Source organism: Symsagittifera roscoffensis, chromosome 2 (assembly GCF_963678635.1).
Source record: "Symsagittifera roscoffensis chromosome 2, txSymRosc1.1, whole genome shotgun sequence".
Lineage (NCBI taxonomy): Eukaryota > Metazoa > Xenacoelomorpha > Acoela > Convolutidae > Symsagittifera > Symsagittifera roscoffensis.
The window spans coordinates 80,949,877-80,972,482 of NC_087063.1; the positions used below are offsets into that span (position 1 = coordinate 80,949,877).

The window sequence follows — 22,606 nt, forward strand, 5'->3', positions numbered from 1 at the left end:
GTTATTGTTCCCCCCATTCTATTCGAACTGCGACTGGTTTCACTGATGAAACTTGAAATCAATTTTGACCGCTTGATGAAAATATAACTATAAGTATATAAACTGTCTGATTCCCTGATGAAATTGTAATAACAGCTTGTATGAGTTAAAGAATGGGAATTAATTTATTTTTTAGGGCCAGTTAAACCAACTAGGAAGACGCCGATCTAGTCAAATGAGTGCGACCGTTAGTTCACTATTATGGCTGGCTTCTTGAGCATATTAGATGTAGTCGCTTATAGAAAACCAGGTTGAAAATCTGACTTAACACACCTTCTGTATAATTCATTGGCTGCCTCTTTCGGATGATGAGTAATTTGATTTGAGATGATAATTTCTTCATTTAATTTGAATGGTTTGTTTCCGCCATTGACTGGCTTAGTTAACAAACCAGAGCTGAATATTTGCTGAAGTCGAATCGCTACAAATGCTTTGTTTCTAGCTTGCGTGTGTCCTTTAACGGCGTCCCTCTTAGAATCTGCGAACCCAGGAGTTCCATATTAATGAACTTTTTGTAGTTTTTTGTTGCTGGAAAAGAAGGTTTGATGTTCAAATTAAAGCAACTCCTCATTTTCTTCTGAGATCGGGCAAGTTAAAATGGAGACTGGAAAAAGAATCGAGTGTGTCTAAGTAATCAGAGTTTTATGACCTGATTGGTTTTCAGGACAGGGGCTCTACTCCTTTGAAGCCAGGCCAGTTGGGGGCTAAGATGGCGGCGACTGCGGGAGGAGCAGCGGCCAAGAAGGCCAGCACCCACTCAGGTAGATACCCAGAGACTCAATTAACTGTATTAGCTGCTGTATTGTATTCTGGGTGTCCAGGTTTTTTAAAAAAAAAATTTTACAAGAAAGAAAGAATTTATTTCTCCAAAATCAAGTTTACACAACATCGTCAAACATTATAAAGAACCAAAATGATCAAGCAGAGGATAGACGAAGGGCAAAATAAAAGCATTACTGATTTTAAGCTTAAATCTGTTAAACATTCAAAGAGAAATAGTCATTTTCTGGCATCCCGGAAGACTTTGTTCGGTGGTGAAGTCAAAGTTAATATCTCAAGAACGTTTCCAAGTGTCAATAAACGTTGTGAAGACCCTTATTGAGGTTGCGTGTTTTTTTTCCACACAGTTTTTCGTACAGCTCAAATTTGACTTTGAGTTCTTTTTTTTTTAAGTACAATTCAAATCAATTTGGTAAAAGGAAGACAAATTACTCGCTTCAATTAAGACAGAAATGGCTCGAAAAAAAGTGAATATCTTATAGTTTCAAAAGTGAACTTAAATTATTAGATTTCTCAGTGGAAAAAAAATGAATTATCGACCTAGTTTCCTCCGGCAGTGTCTATCAAATTACCTATTTGATAATACAAACGATTTTAAGTTATAGATTTGTGGATTGAGATGTGCAGTCAAATTGTTAAAACCGTTTAGGTGGCCAAGGGTCTGATCTGACCAAGTATTCTTGTACTGAATCGTGTGTGGGATCTGCCGTGCTACACTTGAAGAGTCTCCTAACATCATGTGAACAGACTAAAGTCAAGGCCGCTCTCCACTTGGGAGGGGGACCGATGCGCCCAGAGGACTTGGAAATACTGGATACTCCCCCGGCAACTGCTGCCAGTGATATGAAAAAGGTACGAGATGGTTTTTTCTCAAAGTGTCAAAGAATTATGTGATGAATATACAATAGAATATTTAAATGATTTCGATTGTTATTTTATACGGCAAACATTTGTTATGCTTATGTGTTTCTTATAGGTTGAAAAACTTAAAGGCGTGCAAACATAATGATCTTTTTGAAATATAAATTGTCCATTGTTTTCGGCGGGGCAAGGCGACGATTCGTCGAAAGCGACAAATAGTAGTATTGAAAAAACCCACAATTCGCAGAGTTCGACTATGTGCACCAAGCGTCAATTAGTACCGATAAAAATTTTGATCAGAAACTATTATATTCTAATAATGAAAGAACAAAGAAATACAAAACATGCAATCTACAAAGAATTGTTAAAAGATAATCCCTCAAATTGCTTTAAAATGGTTTTGTTTTGATAGTTCTTTAAAAGTGCAACCAACCGAGGATTTATTTTTCCATCTTTGTCAGCATCGGTAGTACACTTACCTGCTTGGGCTCCAGCAATTTTTCACAGTCATGATCTGCTCTTTTCGTATGAACTTATGGTTGGTTGGTTGAGCGTAACCTATTCCCATTTGGAAAGCTCTGTCAGCCTTCTAATAAAATTTTAGTCTTCTGTCGGCCACTCTTTGCATTTCGAAATGGTTTCCAAAATTTTAAGAAAACTGAACAGCCCCGTGAAGAAGACAATGAGACTTCTTTCAAAGTCTAATAATTCCGGTATGATTGCGAGTGCTATAAAAGATTTAAACATGAAGCGCCATTTTTGACCTGCTCTGTACGTCCGAGCCAGTCCAAATTCCTGAATTTTGCGCCAGTTTGCCTGGAGCAAAATGGATAAAGCAATCTTTAGTTAGTAGTACCACAAACATTTTTTTGAAAGGCATTCATATACGCCTTTTTCAAAATCTGCGATGGCTCCAAAATTGGATCAGTTTTCGGATTATGCGAATATTTTGCTCCTCGCTGTTGTTTTGCAATAGGATGGAAACTGATGTTTTTTTTGTTCTTTCACTACCACATGAATGTGAAACTGCGATGAGTGCGGGGCGGTGTCATATTCTAATACGTTCAGATTCTCGTCCTTTCCAAAAATAACATGACGTTTCTTGTCGTTCGGGCAGGAACCTTGTAAAAGGAAGTTATCCCCCCTCATTGCTATTCAAATAAGGCCGATCCCTTAATTCTTTGCCGTTGAGCTGTTTAAGCTAGTGACCAATTAATTACCACCGTCTTTATGCCATTTTTTCCGTACGTGCTCAATGTAAAGCTAGCGGGGTGGCTTAAGGGTGGACTGAGTTTTTTTTCTTTTATAGCATATTTAACGCTAGAAAAACAGGAGCAGGATGAAAAAATTTTGCATCCCCCCAGAAAATGACCTCGACTTGTGTTGGTTTCTGTTGAAGTTTTACCCGTCAAAAACAAATTTACTGGTTCCAACGCTGACCAATGGTGATTTGCAGAGACATATGATACAGTAAGAATTTAGAAGCAAAGATGTTGTTTCGAAAGGTAGAAAAAACAGAAAGATTTCAAACTAAGGGCTTTTAATGCGACTGATTGTTCTCTAAGCGTCAATTTTTTTTTCAATTTAAACATTGTAGAAAAATGGCCAGAAAAACTTTTTAAAAAATTAAGTTTTTTCAGAAAGTTTTCAAATGTATTTAAGTTTTTGATTCCCAAAATGAAGCTGAAAACTCAAAAAACTACTTCTACTTGCTTAAAATCAAATTTTAAGGTCTGAATTTAGGCATAATTAGTTGTTGAAAGCCTGCTTGCTTGCTTTATTCGCTGGAATTGAGACGAGAAATCAATAATTTCAAATCAATTTTTCTCGGCACTGGGAAAACTTTTTGGAAATTTCTAAATTCGGTTCGGATCATGACTGAAAGGGTTTTCTTATGATAGATCACTCAACCCAGTCCGATGATTATTTGTGGTACCTGATTTTGCGTGGAAGATAAAAAAATTAAAACACCCGAATACAAAGTTTCTCCCCATTTTCAATGGTCGGATCAATAGTTACTCATCACCCATTACGATTTATCGCCTCATGCGAATCGTCGTTTTCAAAAAATTCGAATAGTTGCTATCGACAAATTGCCTTTGTCGACGAGTTATCGCATAACAGTTGTTAGGCAGATTGTGCGACTTTCTGTCTAGTTTTTTTGCCGTGTCAATGAACGTAATGAAGACATTGAAATTGGTCGTTATCTTTTTTTTCTTTCAAATAAAAAGCAGGAATTTTTGATCACATCAAATTTGATTTTAAGCAGTTCGAATTTTATTTCTTTTCAAGTTCATTTACCTTGTTTAAAGGGGGCAAAGTATCGAACAGCTTAAGGGAAAAGATCACAAGAAACGTGATCTGCTAATTTCGAAAGTGGGTTTCAATTTTATGGTTTGCAACGGAATAAAAAAATACCTCTTGCTCCAGTTTTCATCTAAATTTAAAAAGCTGGCAATCTTAAACAATTCTTAAATTTCGTCATGATCTTCTTTTGCATCGAAATTTTCCAAAACAATAAATCAATTTTTGTCTGTTGTACTTGAGCTCAGAGTTCATTGAGACTTTTTCAAATATTTGTTTTGCGATGTGTTGTTGTTCCGATCATTTGAAAATTGTGGAGGAACTTTGCATTCGGGTGATTGTTTTCTTTTCCATGCGCTTTCAGTAGTGATTGGAACATTAAAAAAATTCCAAGAATTTTTTCCAGTGTTGTGAAAAGCATTCTAAATGGCTAAAAAGAACACCAATTTTGGAAGCTTCTCTGAGCGCTTTACTGGCCATAAAAATGTTCGTACAATTTAAAATTTTTCAGTGCAAAAAAATTAAGAAAAGAATTTTTTTTTTAATTTTTACTGAAGACAATTGTAGTGTTTTATGCCCAATTCACTATTTTTTTACGCGTTTGTATAGTTCTATAGTCACGCACGCAGAAGAAGCGACGCTTATTTGAAGATTAAAAAAAAGTTTTTTTTTGTAGTTTTACGACTGTGGTCGGGAAATTTTGTGCTACTATCACAGCAACCGGCTATCCTTATTTCTTTCTTTGTTTATTTTAATTTTTTTTGCAGAGAAAAATTGAAGCATTTTTTTTTCTAGATTTTTTATCGCTAGTCTTCTATGTTTTTAAAGCAAGCATTTAGGCATGTTTAAAACGTCAGAGTGAACAATTTTAGCCGAAAAAAATTGCCATACACAACTGTTTTCTTGATTTTCTCGTTTTGTTCTGAACTTACGATTTGTGAATCACAAGTTGGGCGAATCACCGCTTCGTTTGAGTCATAAGTTAACAATAGTTATTTTTTGGCGTAAGGGTTCTTCATGGTGTCAAATATATTTGAAAGAAGTCTGTTTCTGTTTCAGGATAAGAAGGACAAGAAAAAGGCAACGAAACCCAGTGGTGGTAAAGGTATGTACGTTTTCTAACTCTAGTTTTCAATGATGTTCCTTTGATGGATTTTTTTCTAGCCTGTAGTTTTTTGAGCTCGTTTTCGATAAATTGTCCATTTGAACTGAATTTACACTCCAAGCTAACCTCCTTAAAATTACACGGACATTTAAACAGTAAGTCAACTTGCAAAACGTAGAATCGGATTGGCTGAAAAATCTCTGAGACTTTTAAACTAAGTGATCGATCTCTTTCTTAATTTTTCTGGTAACGTAAAATTTGACAGCAGACGTGCTATTTTTTGGCGCGGGTGACGATATTTAATTCGACCTAATGTTTTGCAGATTGCGGGTCTAATTTTCTGGTTAAGGCGTGGTTATCAAGTTGTTTTCTCTGGTATCACGACAACTCGCAACAAAACACAACTCGCAAAATGTTGAATAGGATGAGCTGAAAAATCGAGACTATAAATGTGAGACTATCGAATCGAAAAGCTTAAAAAGGGACAATATTCAAAGTTAGTTTGAAACGCGGCATTGTCATAGTAGCGACCGCGTGCTCCGCTACACTCACATTGGCCGGAGTGGTATAATGCGCATGAATCAGTGTTTGCCGCTAATCTAGACTGTGTTTTGGTATAATTTTAGATGAAAGAGAGTTGTTTATTTTTGAGAGTTGTCTTGTCGTTCTACGGGTTCCTCTGTTTCAGACAAGAAGAAGGGCTTGGGAATGGGAGAGGAAGAAGCTGAAGTGTTGCCCCCACCCATAGTGCTTCTAGCAGAGGTGGATCTAAGACGCTGGACCAAAACTAAACAGTTCGTCAAAGAACACGACCAGTGGTTTTAAAAATGATATTACATCATTGAATGACATTTAAAACAGAGCGAATTCATTTCAAAAAGTGTCTTGGAACTAAAATTTAACTTGGGATGTCACTAAGATAGTGCTCTGTTCGCATAAATTGGATCCCAAATTTCAATGGCATATCATCAAACTCAATCATAGTAAGCTGCTACCGACGATTCCATGCTTATCTGTCAGGAATTTGCATATCGCCCCTATAGGATAGTTTCTTGAATCATTTCAACTCATAGGTGTTGTATATTTTGGAATTGAATTGTATATAGCTGTATATATGTGAAATTCATCATAGCTGGATAGCGAATAAATTGTTTATTCTGTAGCTTTAAATTGTGGTTTGGAAGATGTCAGATCTAAGAAGTCGGTATATTCGTAAGTAAGTCAGCGATAGCACTTTCTTTGCAAGTTCACCTTGAAGGGATTGAGATGAGAGCGTTTCCCAATTATATTATAGAATCGACTATCATATGGCGTTACTGGCAATCGAAAAGTGATCCTAATTTGTTTCTCATGAAACTAAAAGTAGTGTTTTTTTCCGTTACAGCTAATACCGCTAAAACCCTTAGAGGAATCAGTATTAATCCAGTTTTAGTTGTGAGAATCTATTCATCAAAAGTCTTTAGACTTAGTCATCAAAAGTCTATATAACTCATTAAATTCAAGAAAAGTGTTTGCTGCATTGACTATCATTGTGAACCGGAGCCTATTTTTTGTTTACGGAAATGGCATGGGGCTTCAACGAGATCATCATTGACTCAATAAACGTGACACGACACGGAACTAAAATGTTCAAATTTTTCCCTTGAGAGTTGATTGATTTTTTTATTTTGGGCTGTTATAATAAAAATATTTTGCGAAATTCTACTGGAAGTCGGCTGCAGACTTAGTTAGTGTGCCCGGCATCTCGGCAAAATTGTCATTTTGTAGTATTTTAATGATCCCAACAGCGGCTCATTTTTGGCCTTAACTGAACAAGGAAATGGGAAAGCCTAAGCAGTTTTTTTTTTTTAGAAATTCGACGTTTTTATCTACAATTGCAGCGTTTTGATATGCGACGACTCAGTTTGTTTTGATGAGATTTAACTGTATTATATAGTATGAACAAAGTGTTATACAGTATCGATGATTTAACCACGAAAACATCTTTGCCACCATTAGGTTCCTTTTTCTCGTCCTGCTTAACCTGAAACAGAACGAGACCTCTTTCGTCGATATTTGTCGCAACAAACAACGCGTGCGCCCTAAAATATTCCCTCTTGCTAAACTTCTGATAGCTAAATTAGTAATTAGAAGTTGCCACAAAATAGGTTCTTTTCAGATCAGAAGTGATGACAACGAATTCGAGCAGAGGCAATGCGGCAGAACACTTCAAGCAGAAGCTGCAGGAGCAGACTGGGCTATTCTGCGATGGGATATTGGCCATCTGGGACGAGATAGGAGTGAATGAGTCATGTCAGGCTGAGAGGGTGGAGGAGGCGCTGTCAATTATCAACCGAGTTTTCAGTGGGATGACCCAGGAGGAAACGAGCATATTGCATAAGTTACAGGTACACTAATTTTTTCCGACCATCCATGTGAGAAGGAAAGGAAGGCACTATTTGAGAATCAATGAACGTAGCGAAGAAACTTATATATACGTAATGATGTTTTGTTTTTCAGGAGAAAGACAAAACTTATTAATCGCGGTTTGACTTATGATTTCTTTTTAGAATTACAAAGCGAACAAGAATTGCGCGTTAAATTGCGCCCGGTCCACATTAAGAAAATATTTAGCTCTCATTCGAATTTTTTCAGTTTTTTTCAGGATATTTAATTTGCTGACAGTCAGTAATGACTTGAAGATTTGAAAAAGTTATTTTTTCACAGGAGAGTGTAAAACTTGCAAGACGAGACATTGAACAGATCACGAGTGCTTTGAAACTATCTGCAGTGATAGAACCACCCAACTTACCATTGATGCAACTGGAGTCATTTCTCGAATCAGAAGCACAGACGCTGAGAGCAATGAAGAAGGAGCGAATGGATAAGTTTAATAAGTTGATGTGTACCGCGAATGAGTTGTGCAAGGAGCTGGGGGAGAGGTTTACGACTACGGTGCAGCCGGATCAAATCCCGGCCGAGTGTGAACTGGAATCCATAAGAAATGACGTTGAGAGGTGTGTTAATTAATACGCCTTCGATTAGCTAGCGTTACCAGAATCATCTTTTCAGTCGAAGATAAGGCCCATTAGTCAGTTATTGGACTAAGTTCAGAACTGTTTTTTTTCTGTTTATTTTGAAATTAATAATAGGCGTCAAACCGGTCTTTTTGAATAGATAGATATTCACCGTATTTGGTGCCCAAAATGTAACTTTTATCGTAAAAAAACCCAGGACCAGGCAAAAGATAGCACTATAAGGCTTACGCAGTTCTTTTTAAATTTGATTACGCTTGCGATAAGCAAGCGTTATCAAACAGAGATATTGACTGTTTTTTGGGGTTAATAACTTGTTTAACAAAATCACTTAAATCTGTAGACTTCATTCACGTGTGCACGTGCAAATTTAAGTTAAACTTCCGGTCTACTGTTACTATTGACCAGTTTTTTAAAAAGTAATGTCTAAGTTTTTGAAGACAAAATATTCCGTTTCAAATTTTTTTTTTCGGACTATCGTTAGTCTGATTATGTTTTGTCGGCTTTGTTGCCGCATCACGGAATTTTCTTGTTTTACAAATTATTTACAGAAAAACATATGATAGCCTGCATCAAAATCAAACTTTATTAGGTTTTCAGGCACACGTGGTTTTTGAGAAAAATACTACGCCTGAGGTGGTAAAGGTCCTGTGTTTGAATCTGGCCAGAACTTTTTTCCCTTTCGAAAAATTGTCGACCTGTTGTGTCTGCGTATATATGGTCGACTTAGTTGCCTTGCTACGGATTTTTGCTAGATTGTAAGTAATCTTTATTGTAACTGAAAGTGCTTTGATTTCTTACTGTATTTTGTAAACTTACTAAGTTGGTAATTTTTTTTTCGTTTTTGTGCTGGTTTGTTTGGCTTCAATTGTTTTTGCTTATGTTTTATCAATTGAGTGACATAGTTAAGCTTTATTTTAAAGGAAAAATAGATTTTTACGCTTTTGTGTGTTTCGGAACTTTCAAAAGATTTTCAATTGAAAACAATTTTGCTCAACGGGAGTCTAACCAACTTTTGCCGGCTTAGTTGCCGATCAATTTTTGTGGCGGAATGTTTTTTAAACACCAGTTATTGTGTTTTTGAAAGTGTTTTCGGCAAATTGAACATCATTCCTGACAAATATCTGAAAACTTGTAGTTATGGTTTTTTCGAAATGTTCTTTTTTTCGACTTAGTGGCTTTTGTTTCTTCTTCTGTCTGCTAGCTTGCCATGCTATGTGTTTGTGTGTGTGCGTACGTTCGTGTGTGGTATTGCAAGTGGTGCGAAGCTCCGCTTCGCCTCTGTGTGTAAAAATGTGGCTAATGTTGCAGTTTTATTGGTGGGCAAATTGAATTTTAAATTTGATTCTTGTTGTTTTTTTTCAGGCTGAAGTTCGTCAAGATTGAGAGAGTGACACAAGCGGAGGAGCTAAAAGAGAGCATCAAAGATCTCTACGAAGACCTCGAGGAGAGATGGGAAGACACTTCTCTCTCTAGACATCTACTGGGACTAGAAACAGCCAACCTTCTCTCCCTCTCGTCTCTGAAAGACCTCGAGAACCTCCATCATCAGTTGGAAAGAAAACGAGACGCTTTACGGGAAAAGGCAATGAATCTCAGAGAGCATCTTGAAGCCATGTATGCAAGGTTGGATCTCCAAATGTTACAACTGCAACAGTTTTTACACAGACACGCAACGTCAAGGCCTAGTGATATTAAATCTTTAGAAGCAGAGCTTGAAAAGTGTATGGAATTAAGAAAACAGAATATCGAAAAGTTCGTAATGAATTGTCGCCGTGAGCTTGAACAATACTGGAACGCGCTTTATATAAGTGAGGACAGAAAACAGACCATGTTCAAGCCTTATTTCTCAACTACGTACTCTGAGACGTTGTTAGAATTGCACGAAGCTGAGCTTGAGAAAACGAAAGATTATTACGAGAAGGCGAAGCCTATTTTGGAATTGTTTGCGCAACATTGTGAAGTTTGGGATGAGTTTGTGGATATGGAGAGAAAGGCTAATGATCCGGCGAGATTGTTGGCCAGAGGAAGAGGAAAAGGACTGCTGCAGGAGCAGCGCCAGAGAAGAGAGATCGAACGGAAAGTAAGCGAACTATGATTCAATTGAGACAAAGTGAAATGTATGGTTCTTTTTAATTTGTGTTTTGATTTTTTTTAAATTAATGTTTATTTTGCTTTGCTGTAAGTTTGTGTATTACTAAACTTAGTGATGGGAAAAATTGTTACCATTTTTGTTCTGTATTTGCGATTTCATGTACTCTTCTTTGTCAACTGAAAAGCAAGACAGCGTTTTTGAAGGCGTTTGCCAGTAATTATTTTTGCCTCAATTGAGAGTACAATAGAGAGCCATTTTAAGTACAATGTAAAAGACATCGGTTGGTTGAGAAGTTTCGTGCATTTGATCCTTAAGACATGAGAATAAGATCCCATTTATACTATGCTGTTTGCCCTTGTCTAGATTCCGAAACTGGAAGAGAAGATTAAATCTGGCGTGGATCAATGGGAGTTGGAGTATGGCGAGCCGTTCTTGGTGTATGACTGTCCCATAATAGACTGGATAGTGATGAAGAAAGAAGAGTTGACTGCGGAAAAAGAGGCTCTGAAGAGAGCGAAGCACGAGGAGAAAGAGCGAGAGAAGGAGCAGGAAATGAGGTGAGGAGGCTTTTTTCTGTTCTCATTTTTTGGACTAAAGTTTAGTATCTAGAAAGTGATCTTGAAAGTTGCAATGTTGAATCATGTAGTTCAGGTTATAAGTTAGAGTCTAAAGATCACAGTTTTGAAGCACGGAGCTCAGTTTTTATTGATATCAAGCGCTAGCTATGTTATCTAAACTCGGCTTTCAGTATATTTCTGTTTAGTAGTGTTGACCAGGCGCGGCTCTAAGATTTTTCATGTGGGGGCGCTTCATTACTCGGTAAAAAGTAACAATTTTTAGATCAATTCAATTGAACTCAATGCGTCTATTTCTCACACCAAAACGCTTTATGATATCATCATGACGAGAAATGTCTTAATTCCGTTCATATTCTCACTCAAAAAGCGCAGTAACATTAATCGATGAAGTGAACAATGCACATGCACGCAACAGTTTATTTACACTGTCTGCCTTTTCTGTTAGTCAAACTTAGATATTCGCCACTTGCTATGATTCTCTGTGAACCAAGCATTAAAACCGTAGTCATCACTCCGAAATGGGGGCGCTCCTGGTGTTCACTATAAACAGTTTTTTGTCTTTTCTCGTTAGGTTCGGGACTGGAGCGACCAAACGAGGAGCGGGAGCGATGGGCGGAGCACTCCAGGGGGGTCCGAAGACTCCAAAGAAAACCAAATTTGGTACCACAATGAATGCCACCCATGCTAACAACCACACAAAATTCACTAGCTCAAGCAGCAGCAACAAGAGCAAAAACGTGCTACTGAGCGCCAAAAAGGCGCCGCCCGTAATGCAATCGCAACAAAACTTCCCTCGACCTGTGAATTCGGGAGTAATAGGACAGAAAGCACCTCTGGGAAAGTTGACAAGGCAACCCAATTTCGGAGTGCAAAGCGGTCCTCTGAGAGGTATCGGGGCAATCGCAGGCGTAGTTGCTGGGGGAAGCAAGATTGCAACGATTGGATTGAACCCGAATCAGAAGGCAAAAAGAAGGTCTCTGGCACAGCTGCAGAAAAAGAAGACAGAGCCTGCTGGGCCTTCAAAGTGTAAGTTAGCTCCTACTAGGACATGTCATGTTAGTGTTATCAGAATTTTCGAGAATGGTTTTTATGTACCGCGACAACTCACAAGTTTTAAGGAAAGCGACAACTTGCATGGCTTAAAAATTAATTTTGACTTCAGAATTTTGTCTTAAGTTCGTACTATGAACTTTCTTTTTTTCTAACCTAAGTCGCAAATATTGTTGCGACAAAATGTTCATTTTGATCCAGCTATTACTTACAGCCAATGCTAAGGATATTAATGCCGACTATTATATTAGAAATAGCACTTTAGCTTCAAGGTATCATGGATCTGTAGCGTAGAGGTAGGGAAGGAGACTAGCAACAAAATATAGGTTCGAAACTGGACACGGTCGGATGTTTTTAATGAACTTTTTCGTATACTAATTAAAATGCGTCCGCTCTATAAATTGGGGCATGTTAGTTGGTACGTTTCTTTTTTTTTCAAATTGACTGGTACTGCTAATGCGTCATAATTGGCTTGCGTCACTTAGCAACTATGTAGACTCATAATTGGATAGCGTCACTTAAGAAATTTTGTAGACTCGAATTTTATTCATTCAGTTTTTCCCAGTAGCATTATCGGTCATATTTGTGCTTGTGTATGCGAAGTGCAACTTCGCCTCTGTGTTACACTTGGGAAGCAATGTGTTATAGTACGATCTTTCTTTTTTTTCCAACCTTAGTCGCAAATTTTGTTGCGACTTAAAGCAACAATATTTGCTGCATGGAATTGGCAATACAAAATGATTGGCAATATGTTGCACCTTTACAGCTTATTGATAACATGCGCTTTGACATTCGAATAGTTATAAGTTTAGACAGTTGATCCATTTTTAATTCATCATGTGAACCGAAGAAAGCTATTTGTTTCAACCAACATAACAATACTTAAATCTCGATTTCAGAAATTTTCTAACTCAATATATCTCGCAATTTTTTGAAATGCATAATTTATACATAATGTGGCTATATGATGTGCGATTTATAACATGCAAAATTGTATCTTTTTGTATTGGTGCTACTTTTGCTGCATCGAATTAGCAATTTATTAGCATATGTAGCTGCGTTACTGGTGGCCAGTTTTTGGGGATTTTAAGCATCCGTGGCTGAATGGTTAGTGCGTGATACTCAAATTTGCTAGATCGCAGATTTTTGCTGGAGTTTTTGCTAAACCTCGATTTTTTGCAAATTCGAGGCTTATTTCTACTTTTTCTTATGTCACTTGATAGAGCTGCTTTTTGGTCGTTTTCTCGCAAGTGTTTACGAAGCGCAGCTTCGCCTCTGTGTTTTTTGCATGTTGTCTTTTGTTGCGAGTTGACGCATTACGGGTTTTTTCTTCCAAAAATTGGTGATGCCGATAAAAACTAGTTCAAATGAGAGGAACTTTTTTGAGCCTTGTTTTGTAACGTTTTCAGCGATTCAAGTGTCACTGGACTACTTGGATACCTAAGCTATGGTTGAAATATTATTTGTCACCCGCAATGTATGAAACTTAGATATTGCTGACAATTAATTAGAATATCAAAGACGGAAAGACTTGATTTCTTATTTCGTTCCAATTACTTCCATTTGCTAAAAGGAAGGCAATTTTTTCTTTCCAACAACAAAAGCGGTAATGGCGCGAAAAAATGTGAATGATATTTCTTAAAGTGAATGATTTCTGGGCGGAAAGCAAAAATTTATTTATTGATCCAATTTCTCTAATTGATTTATTTTAATGAAAAAAATGGCAATCATAGAAGATTCTTGAGTTTTAAAAGGATTGAAGTTGCTAAATTGTTTATTCAAAATTCTAAAAAAATTTGAAAAAGTCTGTTGCCTATGTCTTATGAGATGCTTTGTTTAGTGGCACAAAAAGAACCGGCAACCCCTCTTAAGCCAGGCAACTCCGCTGGACAAAACACTGAGAACAATGCACCCATGGTCAAAAGACGATCGAGACGGATCCAAGATATGAATGAATCCCGAGTAGGATTCACAAACGCACTAGGAAATCTAACTCATTTGTCAAATTTGGGACCCAATCATGCCGACCCAGTCGAGATCAGTATGCTACACGAGACCTACAGTACTTTCAGTAATAAAATCCAGGCCAACACCGACTTGGCTTCAAGTATGCTGGTTACAGACCACGTTAGATCGTCGCCTTAAAAAGAACATTCATAATAGAATTAAACAGAAAATCAAGCGACAGAAAGCTGAGAAAAATTCACTTTGAGAATCAAGAAAAAGAAAGAAAAGACTATAACTGTTGCGCGTATTGATTATAGCTCGTGTTCCAGCTTTCAATAATTATTCGCAAATCTTTCGATCTCAGTTTTTAGAGCAAGGCTTCAAAGTCATGATTTTTCATCGGTAGGTTGGGCACGTAGTCATAAAGAGGTTTGTCGAGAAAAATTTTTTTTTTCATTCTGTAAATTTTGAGATTTTTGTGCGACGTTGATAATACGGTCGTATCATTTTTTCCTCAAAAAAAAATTAAATTAAACGTGACCATCCTGCTCTTGTAACAGATGTTACTTAATTTTGTACTTGAAATAAAATGGTGATATATTCGGCCTGGTGAAAATTATGTTAATTTGTTTTTTTGAAAAAGCATTGCTAATTTGTTGTTTGTAGCTATGAGGTTGTACTTAAGAGTGTGCTTATTCAATGAGTTATGTTTGCTAATAAATCGTTTTGTTGAGTTTGAATATTTTCCCGAACAAAACTCGGGCGTGATTTTATTTAGATTTTAATATAATTTTTTCATTGTTCCATCGTTTTGAGAGAAAACCGAACAAGTGTAATGACCAAAACGGGGTGCGCTCATTCAACTGAAGTTTCAGTAAATCAACAAAGCAGGGTTATGATTTATTCTATTAGAAGTTGAGGTGGAATTCAATGGAAGGAATTGAGGTTAAATAATCTGTCCATTTTTTTTCTTTCATCGCAGTTGGGTTTGTTGCGAAATGATTTCAAAAGTTAAGCTTTCATGAATTTCGAAAATTTATCAATGCCCGACCAGTTTTAAAAAAATACAAAATTATTTTTTCAAATTATTGTCATTTCTTCGGCGTGAAGTGATAAAGGAATCAGAGCGAAAAAGTAGAGATTAGGCATTTTCGTCAGTCATTGAAAAATATGCAAGTTGGAAAACAGTTTTTCAAGAAAAATAACAAGAAAAACAAAAAAGTCAAAAAAAAACTTTTTTAATTTTTAAGAAATTTTTCCAAAAATTTTTTAAGTTTTTGATTCCTAAGATGAAGCTAAAAACTCAGAAAACTAACTTCAGCTGCATAAACCTAAATTTTTTAGGCTCAATTTTAGCATAAATAAGCTAATGTCGAAATTAGACGAAAAATCAAAAATTTCAAACCGGTATTTCTCGACACTGGGAAATTTTTTCTTTTTATTTTGAATTTTTTAAAAACTTTTTAATGCCGTTCGAACCACGATTGAAAGGGTTTCAATATGATCTATGACTCAACTCAGTCTGATGAATGTTTGGGTAGCTGATTTTGCGTAGAAAACAAAGAAAAAAACTGAAACACTCCCCGAATACAGCATTTCTCCCCGTTTTCAATCTTGTCGCGGTCTCCGAAAAATGGTTTTTTTTTACATAGCAGGTTGTGCGTTATTCTTGAAAGTAGCGTGTAGTTTTGGCGCTTCGGCAGTGATGGTGCCCAGCAATCTAATGATGGCTGGTTCAAATCGCACTTGTGCTGTAACTTGTCCCAACTGCATTGAAATTTTCTTGAAATTTTTTAGGGGAGATGGGAATAATAATTTTTGCTATAAATGAAACTACAACGTGTACTTAGCATATTGTTGTTCCAACCATGTCCCTACGCGACTGGAACGAGTTTAGGCCTTAAGCAGTTTTTAGTTCTCTGACTTTTTATGGCTTCCAAACTTTGGATTTATTTTTACGTCTTGCCTTCGAAAATACAAAATAAAATAATCGATTTGCTTTGTTGGGTGTTGTCATTGTCATGTTGCATTGTCAATTACTTTTCTTGCCTAATCGAAAAACACAGTAACATTTTATTTTAAAATTTCAATGCTTTTAAACAAGGATGTTAAAAAACAGTTTTTGCACTTAAATAATAAAAATTTAACCATGAAGTTCTTAGGGCGGGTGGGAACAATAGCTTTTGTTTCATTATATTCTAAGAATGAAATTTAAAATTTGATTTCAATGTTTCCCTCATCCATGTTCAACAATGGAAAAATTGCTAATGCGCGATAAATTATCACCTTTGTATGTAACCAGCGTTTTGTTTCCGCCAGCCAGTTCATTAATCGACTTGAACCAATTTTGGCACTGAGCCTTTTTAGGTTTTCGTTGTCTTTATTGCTTTCAAACTTTCGGCTTTGGCTTAAACGTCAAAATTTTAGGAACCGCTAAAATTTTGGGTGTTATCATGCTAATTTTTAAACAAAATTCAGTGACTTGATTTATACAGAATTTCAATGCACTCGAGCTAGGTTGTCAAATAACGTTTTTTTGAATGTATCTGCATCGTTTTTGAACGTAACTCAACAAACTTGGTCATCACGATTTTCATCTTAAAATTATTTTTCCGCCAAATTATGAAAAAATAAATTTTATTTTATTTGTTTCCACTTTGAGCATATTTGTGAAATGTGCTGATATCTACTGAGGGTTTTTTTTGCTTCATTTGACCGATTTGCTGAAAGGTTTGGAAGCTTCAACCAAAATATTATATTTAAAAATAATCATAACATAAACTAAACAAGGGCGGATTGAGGGAGGTAGCGGACGCCCCCCCCCCCCCCCCCCCCTCCTCAGGGATTCGACCTCCTGCCGACTCAAATGGTCCCCCTTTGTACTACTTTGAGATATACATTTTTGGCTGACGGACCCTAAAAATTTCTAAAGGAGCCTTCGCTGCTACTGTTACCAATTTTGAGGGGGTAGCGCAAGACGAAAAACGCAATTTTTCTGGTCAAAATTTTCCAAAAAGTGTCTAAAAACGCCTTTTTTGGCCTGTTTTTTTTTAGCGGCGCAGAAAATATGGCCAAAACAAGGTTTTTTAGTGCATTTGGAGAGCTCGGAAAGTTAATTTTGACGACAAAAAAAAGGTCGACCTATTTTTTATATCAGGAATGTTTGCTACAACACTAGAAGTACTCATCTTTAAGGCTAGTATAATCAGCAGTCTTTAGTTTACCTCTCATCACAAAGCTACTGGAATGAACTATGACGTAGGCTGTGTTTTCGTTGCTAATTTTTTCTCAACGAACGCTCGTTGTGGCACAAATGTGGTTAGTTATTAACACACTATTTGACTTGCTATTATTTGTCTGTGCTTAAGAAAAATTGGAGTAAATTTAGACCGTTCAAACTAATTAGCAAAAAGCGGATGATGGGCGAAGTATCATCGTCAACAAATTTAGAGACTCAGTTCTCTCCAATCTAGGGTGTCTTCGCTTGCGAGACCATAAATTGTTCTAGAACTTCAAAGAGCTTTAAGGGCATCTATTTTTACTTGGAGATTCGAAAGTTGCGATTTTTTCAAAGAAAACTGGTCAATATTTTTTCTGTTTACTTGCGTTCATAGATTCTTTTTCAACTGTTAAAAGGTGTCTAGATGGCGGTGTTTAAATGAACGGGATCGATTCATGATATATAGGTTCATTTACTTCCTTTTGCGTCGTCTTAAATGAAAAAAAAAGAATATTATGTTTCTTTTGAATTTAAGAATGGGGCGTAAAAATTATTGCTCAAAAATTTATATGACATCGTTTTTTTTCGGCTCAACTGGTGTCTACCCAAGTCTCGTTGACTTAATTTTCACTTGGCAAATTTATTCGAATGGCAAGGATGGTGTTTTTTTGCATGTTTTCTTCAAAATGAAGATCCGTATAAATAACTCTGTTACTAGATATCGTTTGGAACCAATTTATTATCATTTGCGACAAATCTATCATATCAAGTTTTAGTTTTTTTTTGAATTTGGAAAATTTTTTTTTGCTTAAGTCTCATTGTCTGTCTGCTAATTTACCATGCAATCTTTGTATTGTCTCGCGTGTGTTATTTTTGGTTAAGAAGAGAAATAATTCATTGTGTTTTCACTTAAAATAAATCTAAACAACTTCAAAAAAGTTCAGGCTCGTGCATTGTAATACAATACGAAAAAGATAGAAGATATTTGAATTATGGCTAAAACTTTATTTAAAATCTGATTTTTACACCGTCATTGATAGCATTAGTTTTGAATTAATTAACTTTTTCTTCTTTCTTTGTTGTCGGATCTGAAGGCTGCGTATCTTCCAAAACACTGTGGAAATTTCCATAAGTAGCGTAAACCACCAATCCAACTATAACCCAGCCAAAAATTAGGACCCAAGTTATAAGCTTTAAATGAGTAATCAGGTAAAAGTTCACAAAAATTGAAGCTGCGGGCATGAACGGGTTAAATGGTACTTTGTATGCAGGTTCCGAAGGGTTTTCTTGTGATACAACCGAAAAATAAATGATTGAACCTGCCATTAAAAGTGAAAATACGCATATCAGAATTACGTAAGTCGTGAAAGCGTAATCTCGATTCGAATTGTGCTTTGCAAGTGCCAGAAACAGATTGGTCAAAATGGCGAAAACCAGGAAAAGCGAGAGTGAAATGGTCTGGTTTCTTTCCCACTTGCAACTCTTAACCAGGCGCGCATTTTCTGATTGCTCCTGAGTGTCAAATGGTAACCCTGTAATAAGGTCTAACGGGTGGTATCTGATCATAATGGTCGCTAGAGCTACTACAAAATAAGCTAGTAGTGTCCCCATTGAAAGCAGTTCGGCTAAAATTTCCATAGGAAGAAAGAACGCAAAGATCATTGCTATTGAAGTCATAACAAGAGTTGCAATGATCGGAGTCTGAGTTTTTGAGTTGATCTTGGCAAGAAACTTGAAAAGGGTTCCGTCCACTGCAAGAGCGTAAGTGCATCGTGATACGGCAAAAACGGTGCCTAAAAGCGACCCGGTCATAGCGGCAAGAGCTCCGAACGTAATAATATACTCGGCCCATTTCCAACCGTGATAAACGAACGCCGCCGACAAAGCCGAATCGTCAACAATTTCCGTATAAGGAACCATGAGCGTTAAAGCTGCAGAGGAAAGTATGTAGATAACGGAGACGACAAGCAACGAGAGGCCGATTGCTCGGGGGACCGTCTTGAAAGGGTTCAAAGCTTCCTCGCTTGCGGTTGCTACAACATCGAGGCCAACAAAAGCAAAGTAAGCTTGAGCCGCGCCTTCAAAAATGGACGAAGGGCCATAGGGAAGAAAATCGTGCCAGTTTGAGAAATCTGCCAGAATAGTTCCGCTTATGACGACAAATGACGCGATGATAACTGTAATTGTGCTCAGGATTGTGTTGAAAAGAGCTGAACTTTTTACTCCTGAAACAAAATATGCAAACACAATTTATCGACGCGGAAAAGTAAAAACATACGAGCTGTTAAGTTCTTACAGCGAACAACTGTTGTGCCCGAAAAGCCACGAAAATACTATTCAGAAATCTACGAAGCTTGGATTTTTTTAAAAATATATATTTTTCGTCGGTTTCGACCATTTTTCGACCGCGAGTGTTTGCATCAATCGACTATTCGTACCGGCAACATTTAATCAGAAACGAGTTACGTCAAATGTTGAGAGAACACAGAACTAGAAACATCCGAAGCAGAATTAAATATTATCAAACAATCCGTTAAAATGCTTCAAATTTTGTGTAGTTTTTGTTGTATTTTAGCAATTCAATCATTGAAGATTGACTTTTCTCGTTTTTAGCTACTTTTGTAGCACTCTTTTGTGGATTCGATTACTTGATTATCATTCCGGCTTCATGCTTTCGGATCTAATCAATAACCCCCCCCCCCCCCCCGCTATTGTATCTACCAAAGAATCTCCACCACTGTAAATAAAAACAGTAAATTCGCACTAGAGCGTTGTACGTAAATTCCAGTTTTGCTGCATTCTGATTGGATGAAAATTCCCTGCAAGTAAATCTACCCTACTTAACAATCTCTCCCCCCCCCCTTTCTTGAAAAGGGGGGGGGGGGAGATTGTTCAGTAGATCCATGCTTTCTTGTTTTCACACGAACTGAATGAATTTGTGGATTGTTGGGTGAGCGCAACTCTTCTTCGCTCTGTCCAACACTCTACTGAGTTGTTTGTTTTCTTGGATCTTGTAAACGGATTTCTTGGATTCTTGGATCTTTTGACATACGCACTCAAAACAAGACCCAAAACCATGAATGCTAATAAGCCGTTTGTAAGCCCACAAACGGCCTATTAGCAGTTATGGTTTTGGGTCTTGTTTTGGGTACGTATGGCCCAATCCAAATACCTCATATTTGCTCCAATTAGTCAGAATGAAAAAAAAACATTGAATAATAAATACGCATTGATTGAAGCTTGCTTAAAATCCAAAATTCTCGAACGGCTCCTTTCCAAAATTTTTAAAGCTGCTTAAACGTTCAAATATTTTGCCAACTGAAGGTACACTTTGTTATTTTACAACCGCGTGAGTTGTGAATCGTAGCGTGTACCATTTCCCTCATTCCAGTATGTGCAGGTTCTTGTTCTTTCTGTAAATAAAGGTAACGGTCCGAACGGCTTTAAATCTTACCGTAAGAAAGTCTCCCCATCAGAACAAAGGCCAATTTGTTGGGTATTGCAATGTTATTTATTATTTTACGAGTCGATCCTGTATTTTTTTTGCGCCGCACTGTTCGGGCTTAAAACTGGTACTTCGATTGACAGCAGTCCCATTCAAACGCGCTCAGCGTCAGATTTCGGATAAACAGATGTTATTTTGAAAAGTTTTCTTTCTAAAAGTTTTTTTTAAATCAATGCTTAATCGATTTTAAATCTTTTCAATCAGTTTTTTATTGGAAACTGTTGCTAGAAACAACTTTTTGTTAACTAGCCAGAGGCGCTTACCGAAGTGATAAATCAATTATCTAAAGTTAACCAAGCTATGGAGCTAAAGTTAGAAATTGCAGCGAGCGCGAATTGAACCCGTAATCATATGGTTGCTGGACACGATCGCTACCGGATGCGACACAAAGTCAACTACCGATGAGATCGCTGTTTAAAAACCCTACCATAGTTACCACGTTGTTCTCCATACAATTTTAAAGCGAATATTTAATCACTCATTTTAATTAAAAGCCTCTTAGGGTCGCTGGGTACAATTTTTTTTGCCTCGTACGAGTTGAGTTGTGCGTTCGCATTGTCGCTGTTGACTAATTATCACTTTTGACGACTTCTCGCAGAAGTACCCAATTTTGAAAAGTTTTTGCGAAGAAACATGCTAAATTTTCCCAAAGTTATGTTTTTCCAAGCGAGGCTTTTTGAATAAGAAAAAACGCTTTAATGTTCTTACTATATCCTGATTGACACACATTTGGACCCTGAGAACACGTGGCGACCACTCGTAGGACTGACAAGTTATTCGATGAAACTAAAGTCAAATGGTTAGGTCGGTTTCTCTTCTTCATTACTGGGTTTTATAAGGGATCGAGAGTACGGGGATGGGGGTATGCTCGATCCCTAACACCATTACACCACCTCATTATAATACCACCAAATGTTTCAAAACATACAACTGAACCTTATAAAGAAAATAGAAGTACTCTTCACTAAATCTGATAATTCGTAATTTACCTAAACATACGATGAGTGCAGCTGTCAGAATGATAGGTATGACGTAAGGATCCCAGTCGTGCTCCCGGAACACCTCATGAAGCGTATCCGAAACAGACTCATGCGTTGCAGTGTTCAAATAGCCTATCAAACCTCGGCTAAGAGCAGCAATTGCAATGATATGTTCGAGAATAACATTCCAGCCAATCAGAAACGCCGCCAGTTCGCCCATTGTAATGTAAGTGTAGATATAAGCAGAACCAGCCTTCGGAACACGACTCGCGAACTCGGCGTAACACGACGCCGACATGGAACTGGCGATAGCGGCTACTAAGAAGCATAGCGGAAGAGCTGGACCCGAAGTGTGGTGTGCTATGACGCCCGAGAGCACGTAGATCCCGCTGCCCATCATGTTCGACACACCGATGACCACTAAGTCGAAAGTGCTCAGACACCGATGTAATTCTGTGGCCAGAACATCGCCTTGGATAGTTTTTTTTCTCGTGATTTTATGAAGAACTTTACCCCACATTTTGAGTGATGTTTTTGTTAAAAATATATCAAGATCACCATTTTTACGCTTTTCGAAAATATAAACAATCAAGAAAATGAGAATGTGAATTAATGAACACAAGCGTATGGTTTACTTCTCAATTCAATATATGCTACAGTTGTTTGGTGCTGTGCTTTTTTTCGTCTTAAACTCAATGATGGTTCGTTTTTGCTTGTTTGAAGTTCGTTTTAAGACTTACGACGCTGACACCTAACCTCTCTGTTGAATTTTGAATTTTTAGTTGTTTATTGTTAATTGCTCTGACGCATATGGTAATTGAAAATTAAGATCAACGTACAATTCTTCCACACTTACGTACAACTTCTAAGGTCCCCTCACTTTAAAAAGAGATATTGTGGGTGCTAGATAACTTAATCATTCCCCCCCACCCCCCCCCCCCCACACACACACACACACACGGCACACACAGATATGGAGGAGTCTATGGGAGATCGGAAGAGTCTGCGCGACCCATGGACCTTTTGCAATTTTATGTGCAGATTTCCCAGACTCAAGCTCTCGGCGATACTATGCAATTTTGGATCTGGGTCCAGATGTGGCGCCATTTTCAAAGTATGAAAAGTCTC

The 22,606-nt window shown here is 37.2% G+C and overlaps 3 protein-coding genes across 9 annotated transcripts in view; 2 read left to right on the forward strand and 1 right to left on the reverse strand.

The window, feature by feature from the left end:
* The window catches only part of LOC134840615 (leucine-rich repeat-containing protein 43-like), a 34,490-nt gene extending 28,239 nt beyond the window's left edge, over positions 1–6,251 (forward strand). For 4 of the 7 annotated variants that reach the window (XM_063856545.1, XM_063856546.1, XM_063856547.1 and 1 more), the window contains 4 exons: positions 704–800; positions 1,469–1,671; positions 5,044–5,089; positions 5,778–6,251. In XM_063856545.1, the coding sequence (XP_063712615.1) occupies positions 704–800; positions 1,469–1,671; positions 5,044–5,089; positions 5,778–5,914 (483 nt within the window). In that variant the 3' untranslated portion in view covers positions 5,915–6,251. Of the gene's footprint in view, positions 1–175; positions 227–703; positions 801–1,468; positions 1,672–5,043; positions 5,090–5,777 lie in introns of all 7 variants that reach the window. The other 3 variants (XM_063856541.1, XM_063856543.1, XM_063856544.1) reach the window with 1 other exon arrangement.
* A 986-nt stretch (positions 6,252–7,237) lies between these two features.
* On the forward strand, positions 7,238–14,230 carry LOC134840617 (protein regulator of cytokinesis 1-like). Its single transcript, XM_063856550.1, has 6 exons — positions 7,238–7,476; positions 7,796–8,085; positions 9,469–10,186; positions 10,562–10,755; positions 11,348–11,802; positions 13,667–14,230. Exons 1-6 carry the CDS (start codon positions 7,258–7,260, stop codon positions 13,969–13,971), a joined length of 2,181 nt encoding a protein of 726 aa, XP_063712620.1. The 5' UTR covers positions 7,238–7,257; the 3' UTR covers positions 13,972–14,230.
* Positions 14,231–17,963: 3,733 nt separating this feature from the next.
* On the reverse strand, positions 17,964–22,173 carry LOC134839398 (cationic amino acid transporter 3-like). Its single transcript, XM_063854931.1, has 2 exons — positions 21,488–22,173; positions 17,964–19,218 (listed from the first exon to the last, which is right to left on the reverse strand). The coding sequence occupies exons 1-2, from the start codon at positions 21,996–21,998 to the stop codon at positions 18,047–18,049; spliced, it is 1,683 nt and encodes a 560-aa protein (XP_063711001.1). The 5' UTR covers positions 21,999–22,173; the 3' UTR covers positions 17,964–18,046.
* Between the last annotated feature and the right edge of the window lie 433 nt (positions 22,174–22,606).

Coding starts and splice junctions, on each gene's coding strand:
- LOC134840617 (XM_063856550.1), top strand. CDS start 7,258: ATGACAACGAATTCGAGCAGAGGCAATGCGGCAGAACACTTCAAGCAG. Junction 10,187..10,561: donor GAAGAGAGATCGAACGGAAA/GTAAGCGAACTA, acceptor GCCCTTGTCTAG/ATTCCGAAACTGGAAGAGAA. Junction 11,803..13,666: donor GCCTGCTGGGCCTTCAAAGT/GTAAGTTAGCTC, acceptor TGCTTTGTTTAG/TGGCACAAAAAGAACCGGCA.
- LOC134839398 (XM_063854931.1), bottom strand. CDS start 21,998: ATGTGGGGTAAAGTTCTTCATAAAATCACGAGAAAAAAAACTATCCAA. Junction 19,219..21,487: donor TGCACTCATCGTATGTTTAG/GTAAATTACGAA, acceptor ATTTTGTTTCAG/GAGTAAAAAGTTCAGCTCTT.